This window comes from Bos indicus x Bos taurus, chromosome 1 (assembly GCF_003369695.1).
Source record: "Bos indicus x Bos taurus breed Angus x Brahman F1 hybrid chromosome 1, Bos_hybrid_MaternalHap_v2.0, whole genome shotgun sequence".
In the NCBI taxonomy this organism is placed as follows: domain Eukaryota; kingdom Metazoa; phylum Chordata; class Mammalia; order Artiodactyla; family Bovidae; genus Bos; species Bos indicus x Bos taurus.
This window is the reverse complement of record NC_040076.1, coordinates 142,360,979-142,387,174: the sequence shown is the minus strand read 5'-3', so window position 1 is coordinate 142,387,174 and position 26,196 is coordinate 142,360,979. Positions and strand designations below refer to the sequence as shown.

The 26,196-nt window shown below is 49.0% G+C and overlaps 1 protein-coding gene across 3 annotated transcripts in view; it reads right to left on the bottom strand.

Annotated features, from left to right (window-relative positions):
• Nucleotides 1–26,196, bottom strand: part of PDE9A (phosphodiesterase 9A) — a 104,589-nt gene that overhangs the window by 18,445 nt on the left and 59,948 nt on the right. For 2 of the 3 annotated variants that reach the window (XM_027546933.1, XM_027546943.1), the window contains exons 5-8: nt 17,509–17,563; nt 16,572–16,642; nt 7,416–7,500; nt 684–765 (exon numbers count right to left, since the gene is read on the bottom strand). In XM_027546933.1, the coding sequence (XP_027402734.1) occupies nt 684–765; nt 7,416–7,500; nt 16,572–16,642; nt 17,509–17,563 (293 nt within the window). The remainder of the gene's footprint in view (nt 1–683; nt 766–7,415; nt 7,501–16,571; nt 16,643–17,508; nt 17,564–26,196) is intronic. The other variant, XM_027546953.1, reaches the window with a different exon arrangement.

The following is a 26,196-nucleotide window of genomic DNA, read 5'->3' as shown; positions in this document are numbered from 1 at the left end:
TGGCCTTGTGCGTGGCCGGCAACCCCAGCCCCCTGCCCCCGTCTGGAGGATCTTGGTCTTGGCAAAGCCCAGATCTTAGTGGGCAAATATGTAAAACTCAGCTGGGCCAGGATCCCGCTCAGTCTCCAGCTGAAGGCATTGTGAGATGGAGGACCACCATCATGGGACCCGTCTTTCGTAGCTGTTTTGAAGGCCTTCCCAATTTCCAGGGCATTGCCTGCTCTAATAAGGGCCTCTCTCCTGTAACTGATACATCCTCTGTGACCCAAAAGCAAAACTTCTCATACTAACTACATATTGTTCAGGGACGGGAGATGCAATGAAGCAGATTATAAATAATTTAGTTAAAAATGAAAGTTCTTTCAAGTAACATTTGAGTGTCAGAGCCGTTTGTTCATCGAGTTGGCGATGGGGGTTGGGAGGAGCTATGATCTCCTGGCAGTAAGCTGTGGTCTGGGACCACTTCTGCTAAACAAATGTCAACGAGAAAATATATTCTGCCTAAGAATAATAGAAGTGTGCCATGGCCAGGGCCTTGGCGAGAGCTGGCTTTGCAAATGTGCAGACTGCAGTGGGGCTGGGAGGCCAGGGCGGCCCTGGGTGGGGCCAGAGGTGGTGGGGGGGTGTGCCCTGAGGCTGTGGACACAGACGGTGGTTTCTTCACAGGCAGGCTGTCATCTTACCTTGGGGTAAGAGGGGACATCGCGTCGAGGCGTCAACTTCTTGTTGTTATCCAAAAAACTGTACTTGCAGGGACAGCTGGTCCTGAAGAGAAAAGCAAAGATTACTTCTGGCACCACCACCTTGGCCTTGGTGTCGCCCGGGCAGCTAACTGTGGGGACCTCATTGGAGCCCAAACAACAAACCCCAGAGTTGATGGGCATGCACACACTGCTATATTTAAAATGAGTAACCAACATGGTCCTACGGTATAGCACAGGGGACTCTGCTCAATGTCACGTGGCAGCCTGGACGGGAGCGGGGTAGGATGGATATATATATGTGCGGCTGAGTCCATTCGCTGCTCACCTGAATCTATCACCACACTGTTAATTGGCTTTACCCCAACACAAAACAAAAAGTTTAAAATACATTAAAAAAGAGTTAGTACATGAAGAAAACCTAGCACAGTGACCCGCACATAGTAGATTGTAAATAATATAATTGCCACTGCTAAAAAACACCCCAAACTCAATCCAACCTGAACCCCACAAACGCCTTTCATCTTATTTGTTCCAGAAAAATAAGCCACAGAGCCAGAGATGTGTCACTGCTAAACCCCAAGGACCCCTGCTGGACCTCTTGAGATGATACTGAGCTCTCAGAAAACACGTCATCTTCACTTTAGAGAGGCTTCTAAAAATCTTTTTCTCATGATGTGGGTAAGACACGTTTACTCTAAAAAGTTAAAAAACCATAGAAGTAAAGTTAAAAAACTAGGAAGTCCCATTTTACCCACTTCTTTCCTCTAAATCTCACGCCTGGAAATGCCTTCTGTTAAGTTCAGGGCATCCTTCCAGAACCTTCCTCGGCATGGACACACACGGGCAGCCCCCGGTCCTTCTCAACAAGGGTGGAATTGTACTGAGCTCGCTCTCTGGCAGCTTGCCTTTTCCACTAACGTGTCACAGACGCACTGCTGATGTTTTAGAGAGCTCAACCTCATCCAAAAGCACATCCTCCTTGGGCGCCAGGGTGTGGTGGACCACAGGCCATCAACCCCTCCCATGAAGGACTCCGAGGATGCCCCGCCTTACACACACGCTGAACGTGCTGTCTGACTCCGTTTCATCATTTAACGTCGAGGCAACAAGAACGGAACAAATGGAGCCCGCTGGTTTTGGAGGGAAGCCCCCTTCTAACGTCAGGGCCGAGTGTGCTGGCCTGTGGGGACATATCTGGGGGCTGCTCCAGGAGACCTGGGCACCTTAACTCCTTTTGAAGGAACTCCCAGTCCCCCAAAAACAGGGAACCTGGGGGGTGTCTAAACTCTGCCCCTCTCATGCCTTGTGTGAGAGTCCCAGACAGGGGGTGGGGCCAACACAGAAGCCCGTGCAGCTCTATAGATAACGTTTCATCTCCTGGGAGAGCAATTCATATTGTATTGTAAAAGCCATAAAGAAACTCATATCCTTTAAGCCGCAAGCCTCCGCTGGGGAATTTACTTTAAGAAAAGAATTAGATGCAAGCAAAGGGCTCAAAGGTAGTCACCACAGCGTTATCTATTGCTGCAAAAACCAAAGTATAAGCTACCTGAATGTCCCCCACTGGGAAATAATTTAAATCATTACAGTACCTCGACAGGGAGGTCTGTTATGTCATCTCTAATTACAAGTATTATGTAAAGCCAGGGAATTTGGGGTGAAAAGGGAAAAAGAAACGTTGCCTACAGTATATCCTGAAAAGTAATAGAGAACAATTTACCAAGAAAAGAACCCATTCATTTGGTGAGTGAGAATGCGTGCTGGACCAAAGCCTTCAGAATGTCTGAGGCTGCATTTTGATCTATTGATTGTTTACAATTCTGTAAGTGTAAAAAAAATTACAACGCGGTATTTCATAGTTGTTTTTCAAAACTGGGTCTCTGTACACAGAAGAACATCTGGGAAGCTCTGGACTGGATTTCAGCTGGGAGCACTGTGGCTGCTGCAGTTATTACCGACTCTTCCCCACCACCAGTATCGTCTGCAGGTTTGACGAGGAGGCTACACCACGTGCAAACTCAGAATAACACGCCTGCTCCTTTTTGGAAAAAGAGGCTCACTGTGATCTTCTCAGTGTCCCACTGCTTCTTCCCTCCACCCGATGCCTGGGAGAATCATCCAAGGTGCTTAGGACAGCTTCGTGTGTGGAGGGAGATTTTAAGACAGCGTGAGCAAAAGAGCAACAGTGAACCAGGAAAACGCGCCCACCAGACGATGTCTGGGGTCGCCCTTGTACACAAGAACTTCCACTGACACACGTCTGAGCAGTGAGAGCTGGTCTACGCTCTGAAGACCACACGCAGCATTGTCATTATTCTTCTCGTGTTTTAACCTCTTCTGAACCAACATCTGCACGCGTGCTGGGCAGGCTGGTTGTGCACCTTTCCCAGGAGGGCTTTTGCCATCCAGGATGGTTTGACTGCTGGGATCTCTCTGCTTGCTCGAAAACCCCAGCATTGGGAGGTCCTGCCAGGGCCTGCCCACGTCAGCAAGGTGCCCCTGCCAGCTCCCTCTGTGCCCGTTGCCACGGGAACCAGCATCCTCCAGCTGACAGAGCCTCTGGCATGGTGTCTCTCCTTTTCTATTTGGGGCGGGTTTTTGCTTTTGTGTTCTGTGCTCCCAGCCCTCCCTCTCCTGGGGCTCAGCCCAGTGGTCAAGGCCATGTGTTTGGGACAGAAGCAGAGACCGTGGGCTCCAGGGCCCTTGGATGCTGCCCTGAGGGTTCCCGCAGAGCCCCGTTGGGATGAACCTTCCGCTCCACTCTGTGGACACGTGCTCAGCGAGGTCGGACCTTGCCCTACAGCTGGGCGGGCGATTCGCCTTCTTTCGTCTTGGGGAAAAGCCAAGAGAAACCCAAGGCCTGGGTCTCAGGGGACTCTTGCCCGCTCCGAAGGTGTCTGTGGGTCTGAGTCTGATCCAACCCAACCACTATCCTGTTATTCCCTGGGGAAAGATGGTTTTGGTCCATGCAGACCCCTGGCTCCAAGGCCACACTGTGGTGTGCTCATGGGTGGGTGAAGGTGGTCATCACTTCAGACTCACTGACCACCTGAGCGAGTACAGAGCTGGGCTCACCCAGACTGGGACCTTTGTTCCTCTCTCAGCCCTGCCATAGGCAGGACCACTGCCCAGCTGGGCTGACATCGTCAGAAAGAGCTGCTCAGCCATGTGATCCCAGGTAACAAAGCTGGTCCCAGGTAACAAGCCAGGTCCTGGGACACTGAATGGCCTGACCCTCTGTGTGATTAGTTAGGATGGAACCCTGCCATCAACAGAGACTGAGGAGGGCAATGCAAATGACTTACCCTCTGTCTGAGTCAATTTCTCCATATAGAAAAGGGCAGGGCTGTTTGTACAGGGCACAGGAGGCCGCTGGGCTCCTGGGCCAGGGTCCCAGGTGGGTGATGCTGCTGTGGATCAGACCTACGCCCAGGAGGCTAGATTTCCTTCTTCCGATTGTGTTGCAATGTTTGAGACTTTATGCTACTCTATTTTTGAATGAAGAGTTACAATTACTCGTCTCTCACCTACATGGCTGCTGTGAAAACCTCTGGCTGAGATGACATCGCTCTAGACTTGGTTATGACACAGGGAGGGCGCCTCTTCGGATTACCGCAGCACTGTGAGCTCCAAGAATGCACTTCTGGCAGGGGGCGGCATACGGAAGGGGCTTCAACACTTGGATGAGCCCAGCTCTCTCTGCCCCAGAGGGGCACCTGCAGGGGACATCTCATCTCCCCTGTGCTCAGAGATCAGGCGGGTCTTCTCCACGTGGTGTGTTTTCTCCCCTTTGTGTCCTCATACCCTGAGGTCCTAATAGCACCTGTGGCTGTGACCTCATTTGGAACAGGGCTGTCACAGATGTAATGAGTTCAGATCGGCCATGCTGGAGGAAGGTGACCCCTCACCCAGTATGACTACTGTCGTTCAGTCACCAAGTCATATCTGATTCTTTGCCCCCACCCTCAGCCCCAACCTCCCCATCGACTGAGGCAGGCCAGGGTTCCCTGTCCTTCACTATCTCCTTGAGTTTGCCCAAGTTCATGTCCACTGAATTGGTGATGCCATCCAACCAACTCATTCTCTGTCACCCCTTCTCCTCTTGCCCTCAATCTTTCCCAGCATCAGGGTCCTTTCCAATTAGTCAGTTCTTCGCATCAGGTGGCCAAAGTATTGAGCTTCAGCTTCAGCATCAGTCCTTCCAGTGAAAATTCAGGGTTGATTTCCTTTAGGATTTACTGGTTTGATCTCCTTGCTGTCCAAGGGATGCTCAAGAGTCTTCTCCAGCACCACAGCTCATAAGCATCCATTCTTCGGGACTCAGCCTTCTTTCCTGTCCAGCTCTCACATCTGTGTGAGTTGACGGGTGACAGGGGACACTTGGACAGAGATAGACACACACAGAGAAAGGCCATGTGGAGACAGAGGCAGACCCTGCAGTAATGCCCTGCAAGCCAAGGAGCCCCAAGAATCACCAACACCCCCAGAAGCTGGAAGAGAGGCCTGGAACAGGTCCCCCGAGAGCCTTCCTGGGGAGCCTGGCCTTCCTGACAGCTTTGGTTCAGATTTCTAATGCTCAGAACTGTGGGAAAAGAAACTACTGTTTTCAGCCCCCCGTTAGTGGTACTTTGTTACAGCAACCGCAGGAAACTAACACAACCCGGGTGAAATTCTGATTTTTCTCTTGCGATCCGAATGGCCAGTGCATGTCAGAGACCATACCGGAAGCACTGCCTGGCCCCTGCCCTCACTGGGCTCTGTACAGATGAGGGTGCCTGCAGCCTGGCGGGGGCTCATGACTTACCCCGGCTGTTCCAGGGAGGTGGCAGGAGTCAGTCATTTGAGAAGGGATGAGAGGCTGCATATAAAACCCCTTCCTACCATGTGCACCTTCAACTAACCTGTGTGCTCAGTTGCTACATCATGTCTGACTCTTTGCAACCTCATGGACTGCAGCCTACCAGGCTCCTTTGTCGATGGGATTTCCCAGGCAAGGATACTGGAGCCGGTTGTCATTTCCTTTTCCAGGGGATCTAGTTCGGATCTTCCCGACCCAGGGATCAAACTTGCATCTCCTGCGGTGCAGGACTCTTTACCGCCGCGCCACCTGGGAACCAACTATACCTCAAAAAAGCCGACCTGTCTCGCACAAGTGCTCTGTGGGCTCCATGGATGCAACATGTTTGTGGGTGAGGCGATTCCACAGAGGGAAGGTGGGGGACGGGGCCCAGAGCACACCCCTGCCCTCTCTCGCTGCAGCAGACATGGCACTGGGCCACAGGCAGCCGGTCCCAGGCTGGTCTCAGAGAATCCAAACTGATGACAAGTATGACAAGGACATGGCGTGGTCCTGGGAAGACGTGCCCCTGAGCCCACCCCGAGGCTGCCAGCCTCACCACTCTCTGGCGGGACCACCAGCTTCCCTGTCCCCTCCTGGCCCAAAGGCCCCGCACTCAGCCACCCTCCCCACTAAGCAGGTTGCCCTCAATTTTGAAAATTCCGACAATGACCTACAGGGTGTCAGGCGGCCTTGTAAGACGATCTGGTGTGTTTGCACAGGGCTGTGAGTGGGCCCAGGAGTCCTGCTAAGTCCCATTAGGCCCAGTGTAACCTCAGGCACCCTAGTGGCATAGTGTTCTGGGGGTGACAGGCCACATCGTCACCACGCGGGCTCTGGACAGGTGACCGTGGGCATGAAGCAACCCCAGAGGGCAGACAGGCAGAGCTGGTCGCATCAGAAAGCACCCAGCACAACCCTGCACACAGTCCACACTCCATGCGTGCACCACATCCTGCGTCATCTCGGCCAACGGGGCATCTCCACCCCCAACCTGAACCTCTGCTTTGACCCCAGTTTGGCCAGGGGTCCCGCTGCACCCAAAACCCCACTCTCCAAGAAGTGCTTGGGGATTTTTTTTCATGGATTTCGGCACCTTGGCTCCCCAGGGGCACGCATGGAGGGACACTCGTTCCGAGGGACAAGTGACTTCTGTGTCCAGACTGTGGTATTGCTCCCCCGACTGGCCACTCTGTGCTGTTGCTGCTAAGTCGCTTCAGTCATGTCCAACTCTGTGCGACCCCATAGACGGCAGCCCACCAGGCTCCCCCATCCCTGGGATTCTCCAGGCAAGAACACTGGAGCCGGTTGCCATTTCCTTCTCCAATGCATGAAAGTGAAAAGTGAAAGTGAAGTCGCTCAGTCGTGTCCGACTCTTAGCGACCCCATGGACTGCAGCCTACCAGGCTCCTCCGTCCATGGGATTTTCCAGGCAAGAGTACTGGAGTGGGGTGCCATCGCCTTCTCTGCGCTGTGGGGACGTCCATATGGAAGCGGGGCCTCTGAGGCCCCAGGACACGCGTCCTCTGGAAGCCAAAGACCCTTCTCCTTTAATTGGTCCCTTTTTCAAAATAATCGATGTCGACTTTGTTCAAGCTGAGAGTGTGAATCTTTACCATTTTCTGTAGGACGCTTCCTCTCTTCTTCTGTGACGTCATCCTCCCCGCCTCCCACGGCCATAAACTCTCTTTTATGAGAAGAAAGCTGTGTAACTGAAAAGCAGATCCCAGACGGTGCCCACTCAAGCCCAGCTGAACCAGATTCTTCAGCCTCGCTTCTGGGGAAAAAAAAGCCCAGGGCCCCCTCCACCCCATATGGCTACGCAGTGCTCTCCCCCAGCCGTCTGCCTGCGCCTCCCCCGGCGCAGACCTTACCTGTTGCTTCTGGCTGCCAGCTCCTCCCTCATCTTTTTAATGTCACTCTTGCATTTCTCAATCTCCACCACTTTTAGTCCTTCCACTGGGGGCCAAGAGAAACACGGGGTTACCATGGATACATGCGGAGGATGGGGAGGCTGGTAACTGGGGGTTCGCCCACGGCTCCCATGTCCCCTGCTGGGCGGGAAGGAGGGGAGGCTGGCTCAGACACTGGTTCCCACTCCCGCCCACCCTGCTGATTCTCTGGCCTCCCACTCACTCAGCTGAAACACAGCTGCCCCCAGACACACGCCTGTTCATCGCATTCAGGCCCATGGGCCCTCTAGGATGGAAGCCCCTCCCCCGCCCCTCTCCATGAATCTCCACTCTGCCCTCACCCACTTCTTGCTTTTTCTCCATATCCCTAAGCACCAGCTGAGGATCTGGGACAGAGCGTCTTTTATCCCCCAAAGAAAAAGGGGGTTATGTGTTCCCACGGTATTAAAATGCAATGGAAGGTTCAGGGGGCAAAATCACAGCTTCCCATCAAGAATGGAAATTTCATTAAGATAAGGAGCTTTGCACTTTAAGATCCTGTAGAGCAGTTAACCAGGAGAAGTCCACACCTGAAATGGTGAGAAACGAACAGGCCAGGAGGAGGACCCCAGGCTTGGTCATACTTCTGGGGTGCTGTGGCGAGGAGGGGTCCCTTAAGTCAGCACACTACTAATTTGTTTTTCATCAAAGGATGAACTGGCGCTTATACCCACAAGCGAGTATTCAACTTCAAGACATACACACTTGGCAGGTGCATATTTAGCCCAGAAATGCTGCCAGCTTTGGAAGGGCTTTCAGACTAGAGTCAGTTCATAAGAAATAAAAAAGATGAGCTTTGTTACTTTGTAATCACACCTCAATTTTTATGCAAAAAGATACTACCCACGATGCCACTCATCCCCCTTTTCATGGAGCGTGGCTCTGAATATGGCTAAAAATAAAATGCAGATGATTTCTAAAAGAAAAACAAAGCAGCTCGGTGACTTCCGCTGGTTTCCATTAATCCCCTCCCGCCGGGAGGAGCTGTCAGCAGCTCTGGAGCTCATGGGGGTGGAAATTTTCCCAGCACTGCCCTGGGCAGACAGGCAGGAACTAGAACCTCCCTGGGCAGGTTTTCTAAGCATTTCAGGGTCAGGGGCCAAGCGGGGGCCAGGCTTTGTGAAACCACGGCGTCCTTCCGTTTATGTGGCAGGAATCTGGAGGATCTGATCTGTGAATCAGGTCCTGGTGACCTGCTTCTCTGCCATGTGGGATGCCAAGGCAGAGGCTCAAAAACCACCTCCTCCCTTTTGTACCAGGACGCGGGGCAGTGAGGTGGAGGGGGTGGAGGAAACGACATCAGTACTCCGAGCTCCCTCTGGGACCCCGCATCCTCCTTTGGGGTAGGATGCTCTCAGTCGTTTCTTGCACCACGCTGTTAAGAGATGGACGGAGGCTTGGGTCCACTCCCAAGAAGTTAGCAGCACACGTCGTAAAGGTTTGCATTGGGACCAGGAGCATGCACCCGCCCAGGGCACTCCTCAGCCTCGGTCCCACTGCAAGACGCTCACCTCTCGGAGGAGGGGACCATGATGCAGCCGTGTCTGTCACTGGGACATACAGTGGAGTCAACAGCAGTGGCAGGAAGGGGCCCAGGAAAGGGTTGCTAACACGTGAAGGGCAGAAAATTTCAGAAAGGGGAATACAGCTGGAGAAGGGACCTGGCATGTGACACAGACTTGGATCCAAAAAGGGAATCCATGTGGGGAAGAGACAGACCATGCTGTATAGTCCAAACAGGGCATCGGTGCCCTGCCAGTCAGGGTCCATGGATACACTCGTTATGTTTCCAGCATCACTTTTCTGAATACAAAATAACCTATGACTACTACAGAAAATGGAGCAAATACAGGGCCTATCAAAGAAGAGTATTTAAAAATGTATCCATGAGCCCATTGGGCCAGAAGAGAATTCATTTACTATTATATGGTGTTGGAGAAGACTCCTGAGAGTTCCTTAGACTGCAAGGAGATCAAACCAGTCAATCTTAGGAAATTAATCCTGAATATTCATTGGTGGAGAAGGAAATGGCAACCCACTCCAGTATTCTTGCCTGGAGAATCCCATGGACAGAGAAGCCTGGTAGGCTACAGTTCATGGGGTCGCTAAGAGTCAGACACGACTGAGCGACTTCACTTTCACTTTTCACTTTCATGCACTGGAGAAGGAAATGGCAACCCACTCCAGTGTTCTTGCCTGGAGAATCCCAGGGACGGGGGAGCCTGTTGGGCTGCCGTCTATGGGGTCGCACAGAGTCGGACACGACTGAAGTGACTTAGCAGCAGCAGCAGCAGCAGCATTCATTGGAGGAACTGATGCTGAGGCTGAAGCTCCAATAGTTTGGCCACCTGATGCCAAGAGCCAACTCAGTGGAAAAGACCCTGATGCTGGGAAAGACTGAAGGCATGAGGAGAAGGGGATGACAGAGGATAAGATGGTTGGACGGTATCACCAACTCGATGGAGATGAGTTTGAGCAAGCTCCAGGAGATAATGAAGCACAGGGAAGCCTGACGTGCTGCAGTCCATGGGATCGCAAAGAGTCAGACACGACTGAGCGACTGAACAACAACAACAACAATATATTATATATATGTGTGTGTGTGAGTGTATCCTTCCAGGCATTTCTCTCCCATCCCCATGCATTCTTAATATCTATTTACTCTTATTTTTAAAAAGACAGGAGTTTTTCCTGTCAATCCAGTGATTAAGGCTTTGTCTTTCAATGCAAGGATCCCAATGCAATGCAAGGACCTGGTTGGGGAGCTAAGATCCAATATACCTTGAAGTCAAAAAACCAAAACATAAGATAGAAACAATACTGTAACAAATTAGATAAAGACTTTAAAAATGATCCACATCAAAAAAATTTCTTAAAAAAAAAAAAACAAATTTGGGGATCATGCCGCTCTATTTTCTCATTTGCTTTTTTCCATCATCAAGGTCAAGGATGCTCCTGTTAGCAGCTGCCCACTAGCTCATGGCTCTTGGTGGCTGCCTGATGTTTGATCGAATGGATATTGGAATTGATGTAGATCAGATTCCTTGGCCATTTATTGGGGGTGATGTTAAGATTCAGTCTTTTGGGCTACATGGTATGATATCACTTATCTGAATCTCAGAGATTCAGAATTTACGGCAAAGATGTTTATGAAATGAAGCCTGGTTGCCGAGGAAATTGACGGTGAGCAATGAGATGGCAAAAAGTGCATTCATCAATGGACGAGAAAACAACATGTCATGGGATTAAAGGGCCAGAGCACAGGGAGGAAGCCGGGAGGTAGCAAAGCTCCAGAGCACAGGGAGGAAGCTGGGAGGCGATGGGCGGATGCAGGCACGCATAGATCTGGGGCAGCCCCTCCCAGGCCTCGTTGGACACCAGGCTCCCTTTTGGAAGATCCTGGGGGAGCGAGAAGGCCAACTGTGCTGGGCCTCCCCCAGGTCCTGTGGCCACCCAGTGAGGCCCCATGGTGGGGATGGATGTCAGCTACCCACATCTCGGCCCACTCATCAGTCCCAAACCTTAAACACAGGTGGCACAGACCAGAGCCCCAGACTAGTGGCCTGAGCATCACATGGACTCTGCTGGCCTCTCTTGGACTTTAGAAGTGGCTCCATGGGCCTTGGCATGTCACAGCCACCCTGGAGGAGAATGTTCAGGAATGATTCGCTAAGAGGGATGCTGGCTTCAAGAATGGGGCCTCAGTGGGCAGGAGCAAGAGGGTGGTCACGGAGGCAGCTCTGTCCTGTTCTATCCTCCCTCCAGCCCCATCGGGCTCTCCTGAGAGGCTACTGTGGGCAGGCCAGGCCCTGGTGAGGCTGCAGAGCTTTGAAAATTGTTTACAGACACGTAGGAATAGAGCCGTGTTTCAGCATTTCTGCCAAGAACTCTGCTAAGGAATTTGCATAACGCACATTTCCTGAGTGACAAAAAGAAAAGCAAGGTTTGGTTTCAGTCTTCTGGGTTGTTTGCTTGACCTGGCTGTAAACTCAGGCCCCTGGGGCCAGCTCTCCAGTCTTTAGGTTTTGGGCCAGGCCTGGGCAAGGACTGGAGACCGCCAGGCTCCTCTGTCCATGGGGTTCTCTGGGCAAGAATGCTGGAGTGGGTTGCCATGCCTTTTTCCAGGGGATCTTCCTGATCCAGGGATGGAGCTCGGGTCCAGGTGGCGCTAGTGGTAAAGAATCCAGCTGCCGATGCAGGAGACATGAGACACAGGTTTGATCCCTGGGTCAGGAAGATCCCCTGGAGAAGGTAACTGTCACCCACGCCAGTATTCTTGCCTGGAGAATCCCACGGACAGAGAAGCCTGGTGGGCTACAGCCCATGAGGTCGCAAAGAGTCAGACATGACTGAGTGACTAAGCAGGTGGCACGCACAGGCAAGGATAAAGGCTGGATGGGAGCAGGGCTGCCCTGTGCCTGCAGGGTGCCTGGGCCTGTCCTGCAAATAAGAAGAAAGGGAGGGAGGGAGGGGGGTGCCCTGGACGGTTCACCTCCAGCCGGGAAGCAAGAGGAGGCCCTGGGTGTCCTGTGTTTACAACACCCTTCTACCTAAGCAAGACCCCAGCCTCCCAAAGAAGGAAAACATTCTGTAGAAAAGGAAGGAAAGCCTTGAAGGTGAATTAAGAGCTACAGAAAAGTTTATATTTGACTCCAAAAAATTAAACACTTGAGAAGGTTAAAAAAAAAAGCAGGAAATTCCATTCAAACACAAGTCAAACCAATGTAACGTGGTTTACAGATAGGCAGTTCTAGCTGGTCCCTCTCTGGACCTCAGAAGCAGAGAACAGTCAGCAGCAGCTCAGACACACCAGACACAGCGCGTATGCGTGTGAGCATGGCGCACATGTCTGTTCATATGTGTATGTATGTAAGGGTTTGTGTATTTTTGAGTATATGTGCCCCTGTTTCTGTGTGTGTCTACATGTATGGGTGTGTGTGTGCCTCTGTGTGTGTGTGTGTGTGTCCACGTCTGGCCGGGCCAATTGGAGCAGCCTGGCAGCCTTCACAGCTGGCTTGCTTCTGGCAGCAGTGCAGGGTCGGGACTGACCTTCTGAGAGGCTGGGGTGACCAGTTCCCCAAGTGACTGATGGCAGAGGTCTGACTGCCAACCGTCCAGAGGGCCTCCGCTGTCCACTTCCAGGGTCCCTGTGATGTCTTTGCGGGAGGCACAGATGCTACGTCTGGGCGGCTCTTTGGAACTCATACCCCCCTGCCCCCGGGGGCTCAGCTCAGGTGAGGCAACTGTGGTCATTTCCGTGTTAACGGTGGAGCCTGGCGAGCCTGGGAGCAGTCAGCCACAAGCACCAGGAGAGGCCGGGCCTAAAGCCAAGTGGAGTTCAAGCGGCACAAGAACCACCTCCTGCAGTGTGTGAACCCGCCACTCCTGTGCACGACGGGCAGCCAGGAGGAGGTGGGGTGCTGGGGGCTGACATGGGGAGAGGTACTAAAATGGGGCTGGGGTAACGCGCTGCCCAGAGTGCCCCCCACCCCAACGATCCAGCTGACCAAAGCGCCTAGAACCCTAACCCTGACCCTCTCTTCCCCCTGAGAAATGCAAGCCCCCTCCATCCCTCCCATGCAGGGCCCAGGCCTCCGGTGCTAGGATGAATACAACTAGTAAAAACACGAGTAACCGTGATGTCGTGGAGCTGGACCGTGTCTTCCAGGTCACCTGAGTGCATGTGTGTGACTTCCGTGATTCACACAAGAGCCCTAGGAGGAGATTCGAGCTAGTTCTGGAGGATTTGGGGCACGGACAGACCAGGGGAGACGGTTCCCAGGGCTCTGTCCTTTAACGGTTCTCAATCCACGAGCCACTTGAAGGCAAAATACAGACACTTCTCTGCCCGATTGCTGCTCTCACGGCCAGAGACCGGAAGCCCTCGGTCTCACAGCGCTCGGCAGGAGTTCTGAAAATTAATTAACGGCCTCTTTAACCCGCCAGTGTACAAAGAATGGAAGGCCTGGAGCTGGCTTCTGTGCAGGGAGGGGCCATTGGAGCTGGAAGAGAGGAGGATGAAGCAGGAGGCACCTGCTGCCCCCCTCCACCCGCCAGGCATCTGCTCTCCAGGTGGTGACTGGAAGACGGCTCTTCTCTGTAAGTGCAGGCAGTGACTCAGCAGTGAACGCTTTTTGTGATCTCTGGCTGAACCACTTCCCACATGTGGACAGTTCTACCCCATGGGGCTTGGTGGGAAGTGGGGCTTGCCTTCCACTGCAGAAGATGAAACAGCGAATGCTCACAGCAGTGGGTTGAATTGTGCCCCCGTAAGAGACAGGCAATGACATAAGCTATGACGAATCTAGAGAGCGTAATAAAGGTCTGTCAAGTCAAAGCTATGGTTTTTCCAATAGTCATGTACGGATGTGAGAGCTGGATCATAGAGAAGGCTGAGTGCTGAAGACCGATGCTTTTGAACTGTGGTGCTGGAGGAGACTCTTGAAGGTCCCTTGGAAACCAAGGGAGATCAAACCAGTCAATCTTAAAGGAAATCAACTCTGAATATTCATTGGAAAGACTGATGCTGAAGCTGAAGCTCCAATCCTTTGGCCACCTAATGTGAAGAGCCAACTCATTGGAAAAGATCCTGATTCTGGGTAAGATTGAAGGCAGGAGGAGAAGGGGATGACAGAGGATGAGAAGGTTGGATGGTATCAACGACTCAATGGACATGAGTTTGAACAAACTCCAGGAGATGGTGAAGGGCAGAGGAACCTGGCGTTTAGCAGTCTATGGGCTGCAAAGAGTCGGACGTGACTGAGCAACTGAACAGCAACAACAAAGGGAGAGGCTCACATCCTGATCCCCAGAATGCAAGTGTGACTCTGTTTAGGAAACGGATCCTGAGATCAGATCGTCCTGGGTGAGGGTGGGCTCAGAATCCACAGAGAGGTGCCTGATGCGGGAAGGTAGAGGGAGACCTGAACACAAAGGAGGGCAGGGGGAGGCTGAGTGCAGTGACGGCCACATGCCAAGCCCGCGGGCAGCCTGGGAGCCACAGCAGGCTCAGGACAGGGCCCCTCCGGGAAGAACTGGCCCCGCGGCACCGTGACCTCGGCATCTGGCCTCCAGACTTCGGGAGAATTCATTCCTGTTGTTCCAACCCCCTAGTTTGGGTGCGTTGACATGACAACCACGGGAAACAAACATACTCAGTTTCTCTGGCCTTCCCTGCAGTGGGCAGGGGTAGGGGGCGGGGTGTGTGTGTGTGTGTGTGGGTGTGTGTGTGTATGTGTGTGTGCATGGGGTCCACTCTGCCCAGACTCTGGATCTGCAGCTGGTGAACAGAGAAGAAGCCTGATGTTTGCAGCAGTGGCCATGAGCCGTGGGGGTCCCAGCACTGATCTTAGGGTGCGGGGGATACTGTATATCTGGGGCTCAGATCTGCCAGATTCGAGTCTTCACATCATCAGCTCTATGTGGCGTATGGGGCACTGCTCCTGATGAACAGCTACTGAGGAGCCTCGTCCTGACACTCTCAGTGCCCAGGGGACCCCCCCCCCCAAATCCCTAGGAGGCAAAACCTCTTTTCTGCTCGATGCAGCCACGACCAGTGTCCGTGGCAGTGGGTACAAGGCCAGCTGCCTCAGCAGCTTTCTAACCTGCTCTTCCTCAAGCCTCCCCTCAAATCCCCAGCTCCTCATGGTGAAAGGTGCTGATGAAAGCCCTAGGACCTCAGGGCTTGTTGTTCAGTCTCTAAATTTTGTTCAACTCTTTGCAACCCCATGGACTGCACAATGCCAGGCAACCCTGTCCTTCACTATCTCCCGGAGTTTGCTCAAACTCATGTCCATTGAATTGATGATACCATCCAGCCATCTCATCCTCTGTTGACTCCTTCCCCTCTTTCCCTCAATCTTTCCCAGCATCAGTCTTTTCCAGTGAGTCAGTTCTTCCTATCAGCTGGCCAAAGTGTTGGAGCTTCAGCTTGAGCATCAGTCCTTCCAATGAATATTCAGGACTGATCTCCTTTAGGATTGACTGGTTTGATCTCCTTGCAGTCCAAGGGACTCTCAAGTCTTCTCCAACACCACAGTTCAAAAGCATCAATTCTTCGCTGCTCAGCCTTCTTTATGGTATTTACTTTTCCAATTTGCTGAATGAACTCAAGCAGGTCACTTAATCTCTTTGGCTTCTTCACTGTCAGTGGGGAAAACAGAACTGTTTTGCAGCTCTAATGATCAAATGGATTTAAAAAATGCCACTGCACTTTGAAGAGGGTGACTGTAAATCACGATTCAAGTTCTTTAGGCGAACTGGTTTTGGACACAATCGTGATTTTTTTTTTTTCTTGGAAAAAACCAAGCAGTTCATACAAGGTATGAAAAGTGACCTTCAATGAGTTAGCCAGGTAGAGGCTGTGATGCCATCCCGATAGCCTCACGTCTGGAGTCTGTTTACTCACTCCGCAAGTCAGTAAATGCAGTGCCCAGGAGCCATTAACCTTGACACTAGCCTTGACACTGACAAAGAGCCATCTCTTTGGGCCCTGGGCGGGGAATTGTGGACCACAAGGAATTCAAGCACTGCCCCTTATTTTACGGATGGGACACAAAGGGTGACTGACTGGAAGCTGTTATCTTCTGGAGTTTTAGCTACTTGGTCACTGAGTCAGGACTTGGTGGTCATTAAGTAGACATCTTCCCCTAAAATTGTGAAACCAGAGAGTATGGGTTGGTGTGTTCTCATTTATGTAGAAAGGGACACACACAAGCTGTTCTGCAGAGGTTCCTCTCTGGCGGGGCCCGGTCTAGGAAGCCCCGTGGTCTCCTCTGTGTTCCTCTGTGCCACCATGACACATACCATGTGATGACATGCACCGGATTGCAAATTACTGTGTACTTCTAACACGTTGCGAGTTACTGGGTTACTTTTAAAACAGAATAAAACGCTTAAGATTTATCACTCTTCTAGCCTTCGTTAACTTCAAAGGTAAGTACTGAGTATTTCACAGAGACAAAACATTCGTTCTCAGCCTCACCTCCCCTGCCACCATCACGCACCACAGCTCAAGTGGCTTAATTTAAACTGAGGTTAAAAGACACATCAGCGAAAAGACATCAACATGCCACTCACATTCGACGCGTTTCTCTAGCACTGCCAAGTGATTTGCAAATTCAGCTTTCAGCTCATTGATTTTAAAAGCTCTGGGAAGGAAAAAAACAAAACAACATAACTCCTCAAATTCTCCAAGTTAAAGTTGGTTCAGTCAACATCTGCCGGCTCCTTGCCACGGTGAGGCCCACAGGTGGGCTGGTAAGGGATCCAAACAGAGGAGTTGCTTTTAAGGAACTGATGGGAGGCAGTGGGGAGGAGGAAAAGGATACACTCTGGAATTATCTCGAAGGTGTATTTTCCAAGACCAGAACACAGAGCGGGCATGATTACTCCCCATACCTGGCCAGTGAGCAGATACTCTCTGGGGAGGACCTGGGTTCTCTGCTCACCACTGGCATGGACCAGCACTCACCCCTCCACACACACACACCCTGTCCCGCTGGGCACAGACCACCTTAGGCAGCTGGTGTGCCCTTCTCTGGGATCCAACCCATTCAGTTCAACAACTCTTGGGCTTTAAGGAAATATGGCTTCTCCCCATTTCAGCTACCCGAGGGGCAGTAAGATGCCATGGAAGGTGACTGAGAAAATGCAAAGCATTGACTCCAGAACCGGCAGCATAACTCAGAATGAAGAGTGAGCCAGAGATCCACACAGAATCTCTATGCTGCCAATTCCCATAGGCTGAAGTCCTCGCCCCAGAAGAGCCCCTGAGGACATTCTCAGCAACACGGGTTCTTGTTCTGAAAGCACCAGCAGGCGAGCATTTCCTGGACCCCATGCATGCTGGCTTAGTTACAGAATTCCCCAAAGGACCCCACCGGGCAGGTAGCTTCTCTGGGGAAGTGATGGATGAGAGCCCACCGGCTGAGATAGCCTCACGGCAAGGGGCCCACCTGCCAAGAAGAGAAAGAGTACCCAGCCCCGGAAAGGATGCATCCAGAAGATTCTGTACCTTGAGAACTGCTCCGCCACCTGGGTCAGCACATTCTGGATCAGTTCTTCTTTCTCTGCAGATGAGAAAAGAAAGACTAATGGAAAAGGGTGCACTCTGTGGACCACGGGTTGAACCCCAACACCGTGCCCAGGAGCTGCCTGGGTACCTGGGGGAGGGGTGCTCGGGTCACTGGTCTGCAGCAGGGCCTTTCCAGGGCCTCGGGTTTCCCGTCCAGCTTCAGATGCCCTTTCCCCCTGGGACAGCTCTCAGTGGTGCCTCAGCAGAGTGGCCGGGGCTGTGATCTTCCTGCAGTCAGCACCAGCCATAAAAGCAGGCAGGACTGGTCTTTAAATACGGGACGCTTTCATGCAATGCCCCGGACCATTTTATGGGGGCAATTACTATGACAGAAAGTTCAAGGCATATTTTGAGTGCAACACACACTGTTCTCACGGTAGGTCCCAGAGAGAGGAAGCAGCTGGGGTGAGCGAGTTTGTCCCTCTGTTGCCTGGTACATAAAACTGGGCTGGGCGGCTGGGTTTACAAGGTCCAGACCCCAGGCTGTATGTAGCTGCCCATTTTCCGGTTTCCTGGCCGGGCCCAATGCGGGATGCCTCATAGAAAGGTGAGGAATGCACGGCACCGTTCCAGCCACTCTGTGCTCTTGGGAAGGGCGGGCTCTCCCCTTGGTTCCAGGTGGCAGTTTAGCTCACACCTTAAAACTCTGGGGACCTAAACAAGGCTTCCTCCTGAACTCGCGTAAGCTTCCATATAGACTCTAAACCCGACACAAATCAAAACTGAGCCAAGCCTGTCCAGACAAACAAAACCCCCGATAATCCAATTTGGCAACAGGGCTCCAAAGCTAAAAATGTTCACGTGCTCTGATTTACTGTTTCCAATTCTAGGAAAAACCATATATATGGACACAAAAGATGTTCATCATGACGTTATTTAACGCAGTGAAAACTGTGATGGACATCACTTATACCATTTAAATGTGGTATGGTGTATCCGTACTGTGGAAGCGTATTCTGCTACTAGGAATAATATCTTAGAAAAATGTTCATGCCTATTATAAAACTAAGAAAGTCATAATACAGTGTGATTCCATTTCTTAAAACTTGGGAGAGTATACTCCAAAATAATAATAGTAGTTACTTTTTGGTTGTAAGATTATTTTTGTTTCTCTATATCTAATATACTTCTATAATAACTTATGTTAATTTCACAGAAGTATTTTAAAAAATAATCTAAAATAACCTCTAGGACCTCATTCCTTCACCTGCCAAAGGAAAGAGTAGACCAGATGACCCAAGGTTTCCTCTGGCTTTAGCATCCTATGACTTGATGAGAAGAAGGAAAACAATGTCCCATCATATCTCTTGGAAATACAAGGGTAAATATGTCAGCCAGGAAACTTTCTTGAGCCACATGTTGAGCTGATCAAAGTTCTATCCTTCAGAGAGGACCAGACCCCTCAGGGGAGAAAAATGGTGGCTCCATTGACAAGACCCACCAGTGAGAAGGCTTCACAGGCTTCTTTGGTGAACTTAGCAGTATTTTAGATCACTTACTCTGAAATCTTGGGCAAAAGTGTATCATACAACCTTTAAGAGTTAGTGGCCTGTCTCAGTCTTGAGATATATTTAAAAGTCCATCAACAGTTGCAGAATGCACATTCTTTTCAGGTGCCTATGAAGTGAAGTGAGTGAAAGTCACTCGGGTGTGTCCGACTCTTTGCGACCCCATGGACTATACAGTCCATGAAATTCTCCAGGCCAGAATCCTGGAGTGGGTAGCCTTTCCCTTTTCCAGGGGATCTTCCTAACCCAGGGATCAAACCCAGGTCTCCTGCACTGTAGGCAGATTCTTTACCAGCTGAGCCACCAGGGAAGCCCTGTGCCCATGAAGCATATACCAAAGTAGACCATAGGTCGGTGCACACACACACAAAACCCACAACAAATCTGAAAGAACCACAACCAAATAGAGTATGGTTTATGACCTTTAAGAGAATCAAACTAGAAATCAGTAACAGAAAGATCTTCAAACACTTTGAAACTAAATGACACACTTCTAAGTAATACATGGGTCAAAGAGGAGGTCTTAGGGATATAAAGATAGACACTGAATGATAATTGCTTCACAGAATTTTGCTGTTTTCTGCCAAGTAGAATGAAAATGAAAATACAACGCATGAAAATTTAGCTGTGGGACACAGCTAAAGCAGTGCTGAGAGGAATATTTATAGCACTGTATGCTTGCATTTGCAGAGAGGAAAACTCTTAACTCCATAATCTAAGAACCTAGAAAAAGAAAAGCAAAAATAAACCCACAAGAACAGCAGAAGGAAGGATACAATAAAAAGCAGAAATCAATGAAATAAAAAACAGAAAAACAACCCAGGAAATCAATGAAACAAAGGACTGGTTATTTAAAGATATCAATAAATTGACAAATCTCTGGCAAGACTAAGAAACACAGAGAGAACACACAGATCACCAGTATCTAGAATGAAAGGGGAGACAGCATTACAGACCTCACAGACCTCAAAAGGGTAACAAGGAAACACTAAAAACAACTCGAAGCACATAATCTTGACACCCTAAATGAAAATGGACCAGATCCTAGAAAAGTATGAACTACCACACTCATCCAATATGAAGCACACAATTTGAAAAGTCTGCAACTATTAAGGAAATTGTGTTTATTAAAAAAAAAATCCCTCCAAAGAAATTTCCAGGTGCAAATGGTTTCACTGGAGAATTTGGCCAAACATTTAAAGAAGAATTAATCAGTCCTTCAAGAATTAAACAATTTTTTCTAGAAAATAGAAGGGTACACGTTTTGATTCACTTTATGAAGCTAGTATTGACCCAATACCAAATCTAACAAAGACAACAAAAAAGGAAAACTGCAAGTCAATATCTGCCATTAATATGAATGCAAAAATTCTTAACAAAATATTAGCAATTAGAATTCAGCAAAATATAAAAATAGAACTAACAAGTGAGTTCAACATGGTCATAGTATACAAGATAAATATACAAATTGACTGTATTTATATATACTAGCAATGACCATGTAGACACTAAAATTAAAATCACAGCACCATTTACATACACTTTAGTTCAGTTCAGTCGCTCAGTCGTGTCCGACTCTTTGCAACCCCATGAATCGCAGGATGCCAGGCCTCCCTGTCTATCACCAACTCCCAGAGTTCACCCAGACTCACGTCCATCGAGTCAGTGATGCCATCCAGCCATCTCATCCTCTGTCATCTCCTTCTCCTCCTGCCCCCAATCCCTCCCAGCATCAGAGTCTTTTCCAATGAGTCAACTTTCACATGAGGTGGCCAAAGTACTGGAGTTTCAGTTTTAGCATCATTCTTTCCAAAGAAATCCCAGGGCTGATCTCCTTCAGAATGGACTGTTTGGATCTCCTTGCAGTCCAAGGGACTCTCAAGAGTCTTCTCCAACACCACAGTTCAAAAGCATCAATTCTTCAGCACTCAGCCTTCTTCACAGTCTAACTCTCACATCCACACGTGACCACAGGAAAAACCATAGCCTTGACTAGATGGACCTTTGTTGGCAAAGTACTGTCTCTGCTTTTGAATATGCTATCTAGATTGGTCATAACTTTCCTTCCAAGGAGTAAGCGTCTTTTCATTTCATGGCTGCAGTCACCATCTGCAGTGATTCTGGAGCCCCCCAAAATAAAGTCTGACACTGTTTCCACTGTTTCCCTGTCTATTTCCCATGAAGTGATGGGACCAGATGCCATGATCTTTGTTTTCTGAATGTTGAGCTTTAAGCCAACTTTTTCACTCTCCACTTTCACTTTCATCAAGAGGCTTCTGAGTTCCTCTTCACTTTCTGCCATAAGGGTGGTGTCATCTGCATATCTGAGGTTATTGATATTTCTCCCAGCAATCTTGATTCCAGCTTGTGTTTTTTCCAGTCCAGCGTTTCTCATGATGTACTCTGCATAGAAGTTAAATAAGCAGGGTGACAATATACAGCCTTAATGTACTCCTTTTCCTATTTGGAACCAGTCTGTTGTTCCATGTCCAGTTCTAACTGTCGCTTCCTGACCTGCATACAGATTTCTCAAGAGGCAAGTCAGGTGGTCCGGTAATCCCATCTCTTTCAGAATTTTCCACTTTCTTGTGATCCACACAGTCAAAGGCTTTGGCATAGTCAATAAAGCAGAAATAGATGTTTTTCTGGAATTCTCTTGCTTTTTCCATGATCCAGTGGGTGTTGTTAATTTGACCTCTGGTTCCTCTGCCTTTTCTAAAACCAGCTTGAACATCAGGAACATACACTTAAAAAAACTCAAATAAATGTAAATAAAACATATGGAGAAGTTGTGTGTTGAAAACTACAAAACTCTGGTAAAAGAAAAATATAAATGGTGAGACCATTAAGAGTCTTGTGATGAGGGTGAAAGAGGAGAGTGAAAACGCTGGCTTAAAACTCAACATTCAGACTAAGATCATGGCATCCGGTCCCATCACTTCATGGCAAATAGATGGGGAAAAAGTGGAAGCAGTGAAAGATTTTATTTTCTTGGACCCCAAAATCACTGTGGACAGTGACTGCAGGCATCCATGGAGTTAAAAGACATTTGCTCCTTGGAAGGAAAGCTATGACAAACCTAGACAGCATATTAAAAAACAGAGATATCATTTTGCTGACAAAGGTCTGTAGAGTTAAAGTTATGGTTTGTCCAGTAATTATGTATGGATGTGAGAGTTGAACCATAAAGAACATGAGCACTGAAGAACAGATGCTTTTGAACTGTGGTCCTGGAGGAGACTCTTGAGAGTCCCTTGGACTGCAAGGAGATTAAACCAGTCAATCCTAAAGGAAATCAACCCTGACTATTCACTGGAAGGACTGATGCTGAAGCTGAAGTGTCAATACTTCGGCCACCTGATGCAAAGAGTCAACTCATTGGAAATGACCCTGATGGTGGGAAAGATTGAGGCCAGGAAGAGAAGGGGGTGACAGACAATGAGATGGTTGGATGGCATCACCGACTCAATGGACATGAGTTTGAGCAAACTCCGGGAAATACTGAAGGACAGGGAAGCCTGGTATGCTGCAGTCCATGGGGTCACAGAGTCCGACATGACTTAGTGACTGAATAACAGCAACAAATGCAAAGTGGACTCTGGATGTAAAATAAGAAACTATAAAATCTAGGAAAAAACAGAGGAAAATCTTCAGATTCTTGGGCTAGGCAGAGAGTTCTCAGACTTGACAACAAAAACAGTCCATAAAAGGGAAAATTGATAAACTGGACTTTATCAAAAGTAGAACTTTCCCTTTGGGAAAAATCCTGTTAAGAGATAAAAAGGTATATAGTCTGGGGGAAAAAATAATTTGCAAATCATGTATCTGACAAAGACTTGAAAATAGACAATGAAAAGAACAGTAAAAACTCAACAGTAAAAAAAACAGAACAATTCAATTTGAAAAGGGCAGGGCACAGACATTTACTCATCTGCTTGTTTTGGCTTGTGGGATCTTGGTTTCTGAACAGGGATTGAATGCCAGCCCCCACAGTGAAAGCCCTGAGTCCTAACCACTGGACCGCCAGGGACTGCCATGAGCAGACATTTTACTGAAGAGCATATACAGATGGATGACAGGCACATGAAAAAATGCTGAGCTACATGAGTCATTGGGAAACGCAAATGAAAGCACACTGAAATATCACTGCACACTTATCAAAAAAGCTAAAAAAAATTTTAAAAAGTGACAACCCCCAATGCTGGAAAAGATGTGGAGAAACTAGCTTACTCACACACTGCTGGTGGGAATGTAAAACAGAACAGCTATTCTGGAAAAGGGTTTGGCAGTTTCTTAACAAAACTAAACATACAATTACTGTATGACCTGCACTTGCCCTCTGGGACAGAGAAGTGACAGGTTATGTTTACACAGAAGTCGGTACACAATGTTCAGAACAGCTTTTATTTTTAATTGCCCTAAACCAGAAACAACCCAGATGCCCTTCAGCAGATGAATGAATAAACAGTGTCCCGGCCACACCATGAAATATTACTCAGTAATAAAAAGGACTGAACTTGTGATACACATAGTAGCCTGGATGCATTTCTAGAGAATTATGCTGGGTGAAAAAAGGTCAATCCCCAAACTCACTCATACATAGAACATTCTTGAAATGCAAAACTATAGAGATGGAGAACAGATTAGTAAGTGTCAAGGGTTAAGGGGCGGTGGATAAAGGGATCTGGATGATGCTATAGAAAAGACACTTGCTCCTTGGAAGGAAGGCTATGACCAACGTAGACAGCCTATTAAAAAGCAGAGACATCACTTTGCTGATAAAAGTCTGTACAGTCAAAGCTATGGTTTTTCCAGTAGTCACAAATGGCTGTGAGAGTTGGATCAAGAAGAAATTTGAGTGCCAAAGAATTGGTGTGTGGTGCTACAGAAGACTCTTGAGAATCCCTTGGACAGCAAGAAGATCAAATCAGTGAATCCTAAAGGAAATCAGTCCTGAATATTCACTGGAAGGACTGATGCTGAAGCTGAAGCTCCAATACTTTAGTCACCTGATGTAAAGAGCTGACTCCTTGGAAAAGACCCTGATGCTGGGAAAGACTGAAGGGAGGAAGAGAAGGGGGTGACAGAGGATGAGATGGTTGCATGGCATCACCGACTCAATGGACATGAATCTGAGCAAACTCCAGGAGATAGTCAAGGACAGCGAAGCCTGGCATGCTGCAGTCCGTGGGGTCACAGACAGTTGGAGACAACTTAGCCACTGAACGACATAGAAAGGCAGCACGAGGGCCCCTTGGGGGATGAGATGCTCTGTGCCTGACTGCAGCAGCGTCTGGGGTGAGCTCTTACTGCAGTCTGAAGGATGTTACCACACCAGCAAAAAGGGTAAAGGGTGCCTGGGTCTCTGCATTTTTTCTTACAACTGCATGTGATTGTTTAATGACTTAAAAAACGTTTAACAAAAAATTTAATAGACTGAATGGAAAGAAAAAGTTAAGGGGGAATTTTCCCTTGTTTTTTGAGGTGGGCTCCTTTGAGCATTACAGGATTTTTTTAAAAGATTTTTTATTTTGATGTGGACTATTTTTTAATTCTTTATTGAATTTGTTACAGTATTGCTTCTGTGTTACATTTTGATTCTTTGGCTGAGAGGTGTGTGGGATCTTAGCTCTCCGACCAGGGCTCTAACTGCACCTCCTGCATTGGAAGTCTTAACCACAGGATTTTGATGCTGAAATTTAATTTCTACCCCAAGCACTTCATCCTATACCTTCCTTTTCCTGGCTGAATTCGAGGCTCGGATATTCATATTCCGGTCCACGTAACAGCTACACCTCAGCCCATGTGCCACCCATGTCAAAAAATCTGATGTCTTCAGAAAGGGCACAGGCACAAAGGTAAGCTGGCAGGCAGAGAGCCCCAGGGCGCCGGTGCCCAGGTCATGGCGCTCATTCTGCTGCCATCTCTGTAATTTCGCCCTGAGCTGCTTCTTTAGATCCTGCACAATCTGCATTCTTGTGCAAGGGGAAAGGGCAAAAAAAATGCCTCTCTGCAAAAGGCCAACCACACCCACACATCCATAAACACAGCCTGTTCAGGAAGTGGGTGCCTCCCCCGCCCCAGCCCAGTACACTGGAATTCCTGCCTCGGGCCACTGCTTCCTCCCAGGGGAGTTCTGAACTTAAAACAAATTGTGTGTAGAATACGCTGGGCAGAGCCTGGCCGGTGTTGCACAGTCCTGCCTTAGCCATCACCACTGCTATTACATCACAGGTGTTACTATGTCACTAAGGGTTGCCAACAGCCACAGGTGCTGTCGTTCTGTCACTAAGGGTCCCTGACAGCCACAGGTGTTGTTATGTCACTAAGGGTCACCAACAGCCATTGTTGTTCAGCTGCGAAGTTGTGTCTGACTCTTTGCTACCCCATGGATAGCACGCCAGGCTCCTCTATCCTCCACTATCTCCCAGAGTTTGCTCAGATTCATGTCTATTAAGCCGATGATGCTATCTAACCATCTCATCCTCTGCTACCCCCTTCTCCTTTTGCCTTCAACCTTTCCCAGCATCACAGTCTTTCCAGTGAGTCAGCTCTGAATTAAGTGGCCAAAGTACTGGCGCTTCAGTTTTAGCCATTAGTCCTGCCAATGGATATTCAGGATTGATTTCCTTTAGGATTGACTGGTTTAATCTTGCAGTTCAAGGGACTCTCAAGAGTCTTCTCCAACACTACAGTTCAAAAGCATCAATTCTTCGGCGCTCAGCCTTCTTCACAGTCCAACTCTCACATCCATACATGACCACAGGAAAAACCATAGCCTTGACAAGACGAACCTTTGTTGGCAAAGTAATGACTCTGCTTTTGAATATGCTATCTAGGTTGGTCATAATTTTCCTTCCAAGGAGTAAGCGTCTTTTAATTTCATGCAACCTAAATGTCCATCGACAGAGGAATGGATAAAGATGCGGTGTGTGTGTGTGTGTGTGTGTGTGTGTATATATATACAGTGGAAGACTATTCAGTCATTAAAAAGAATGAAATAAGGCCATTTGCAGCAACGTGGATGGACCTAGAGAGACTCATACTGAGTGAAGTGAGCCAGACAGAGAAGGAGAAATATCACGTGGCATGCCGCATATGTGGAATCTAAAAAGAAATG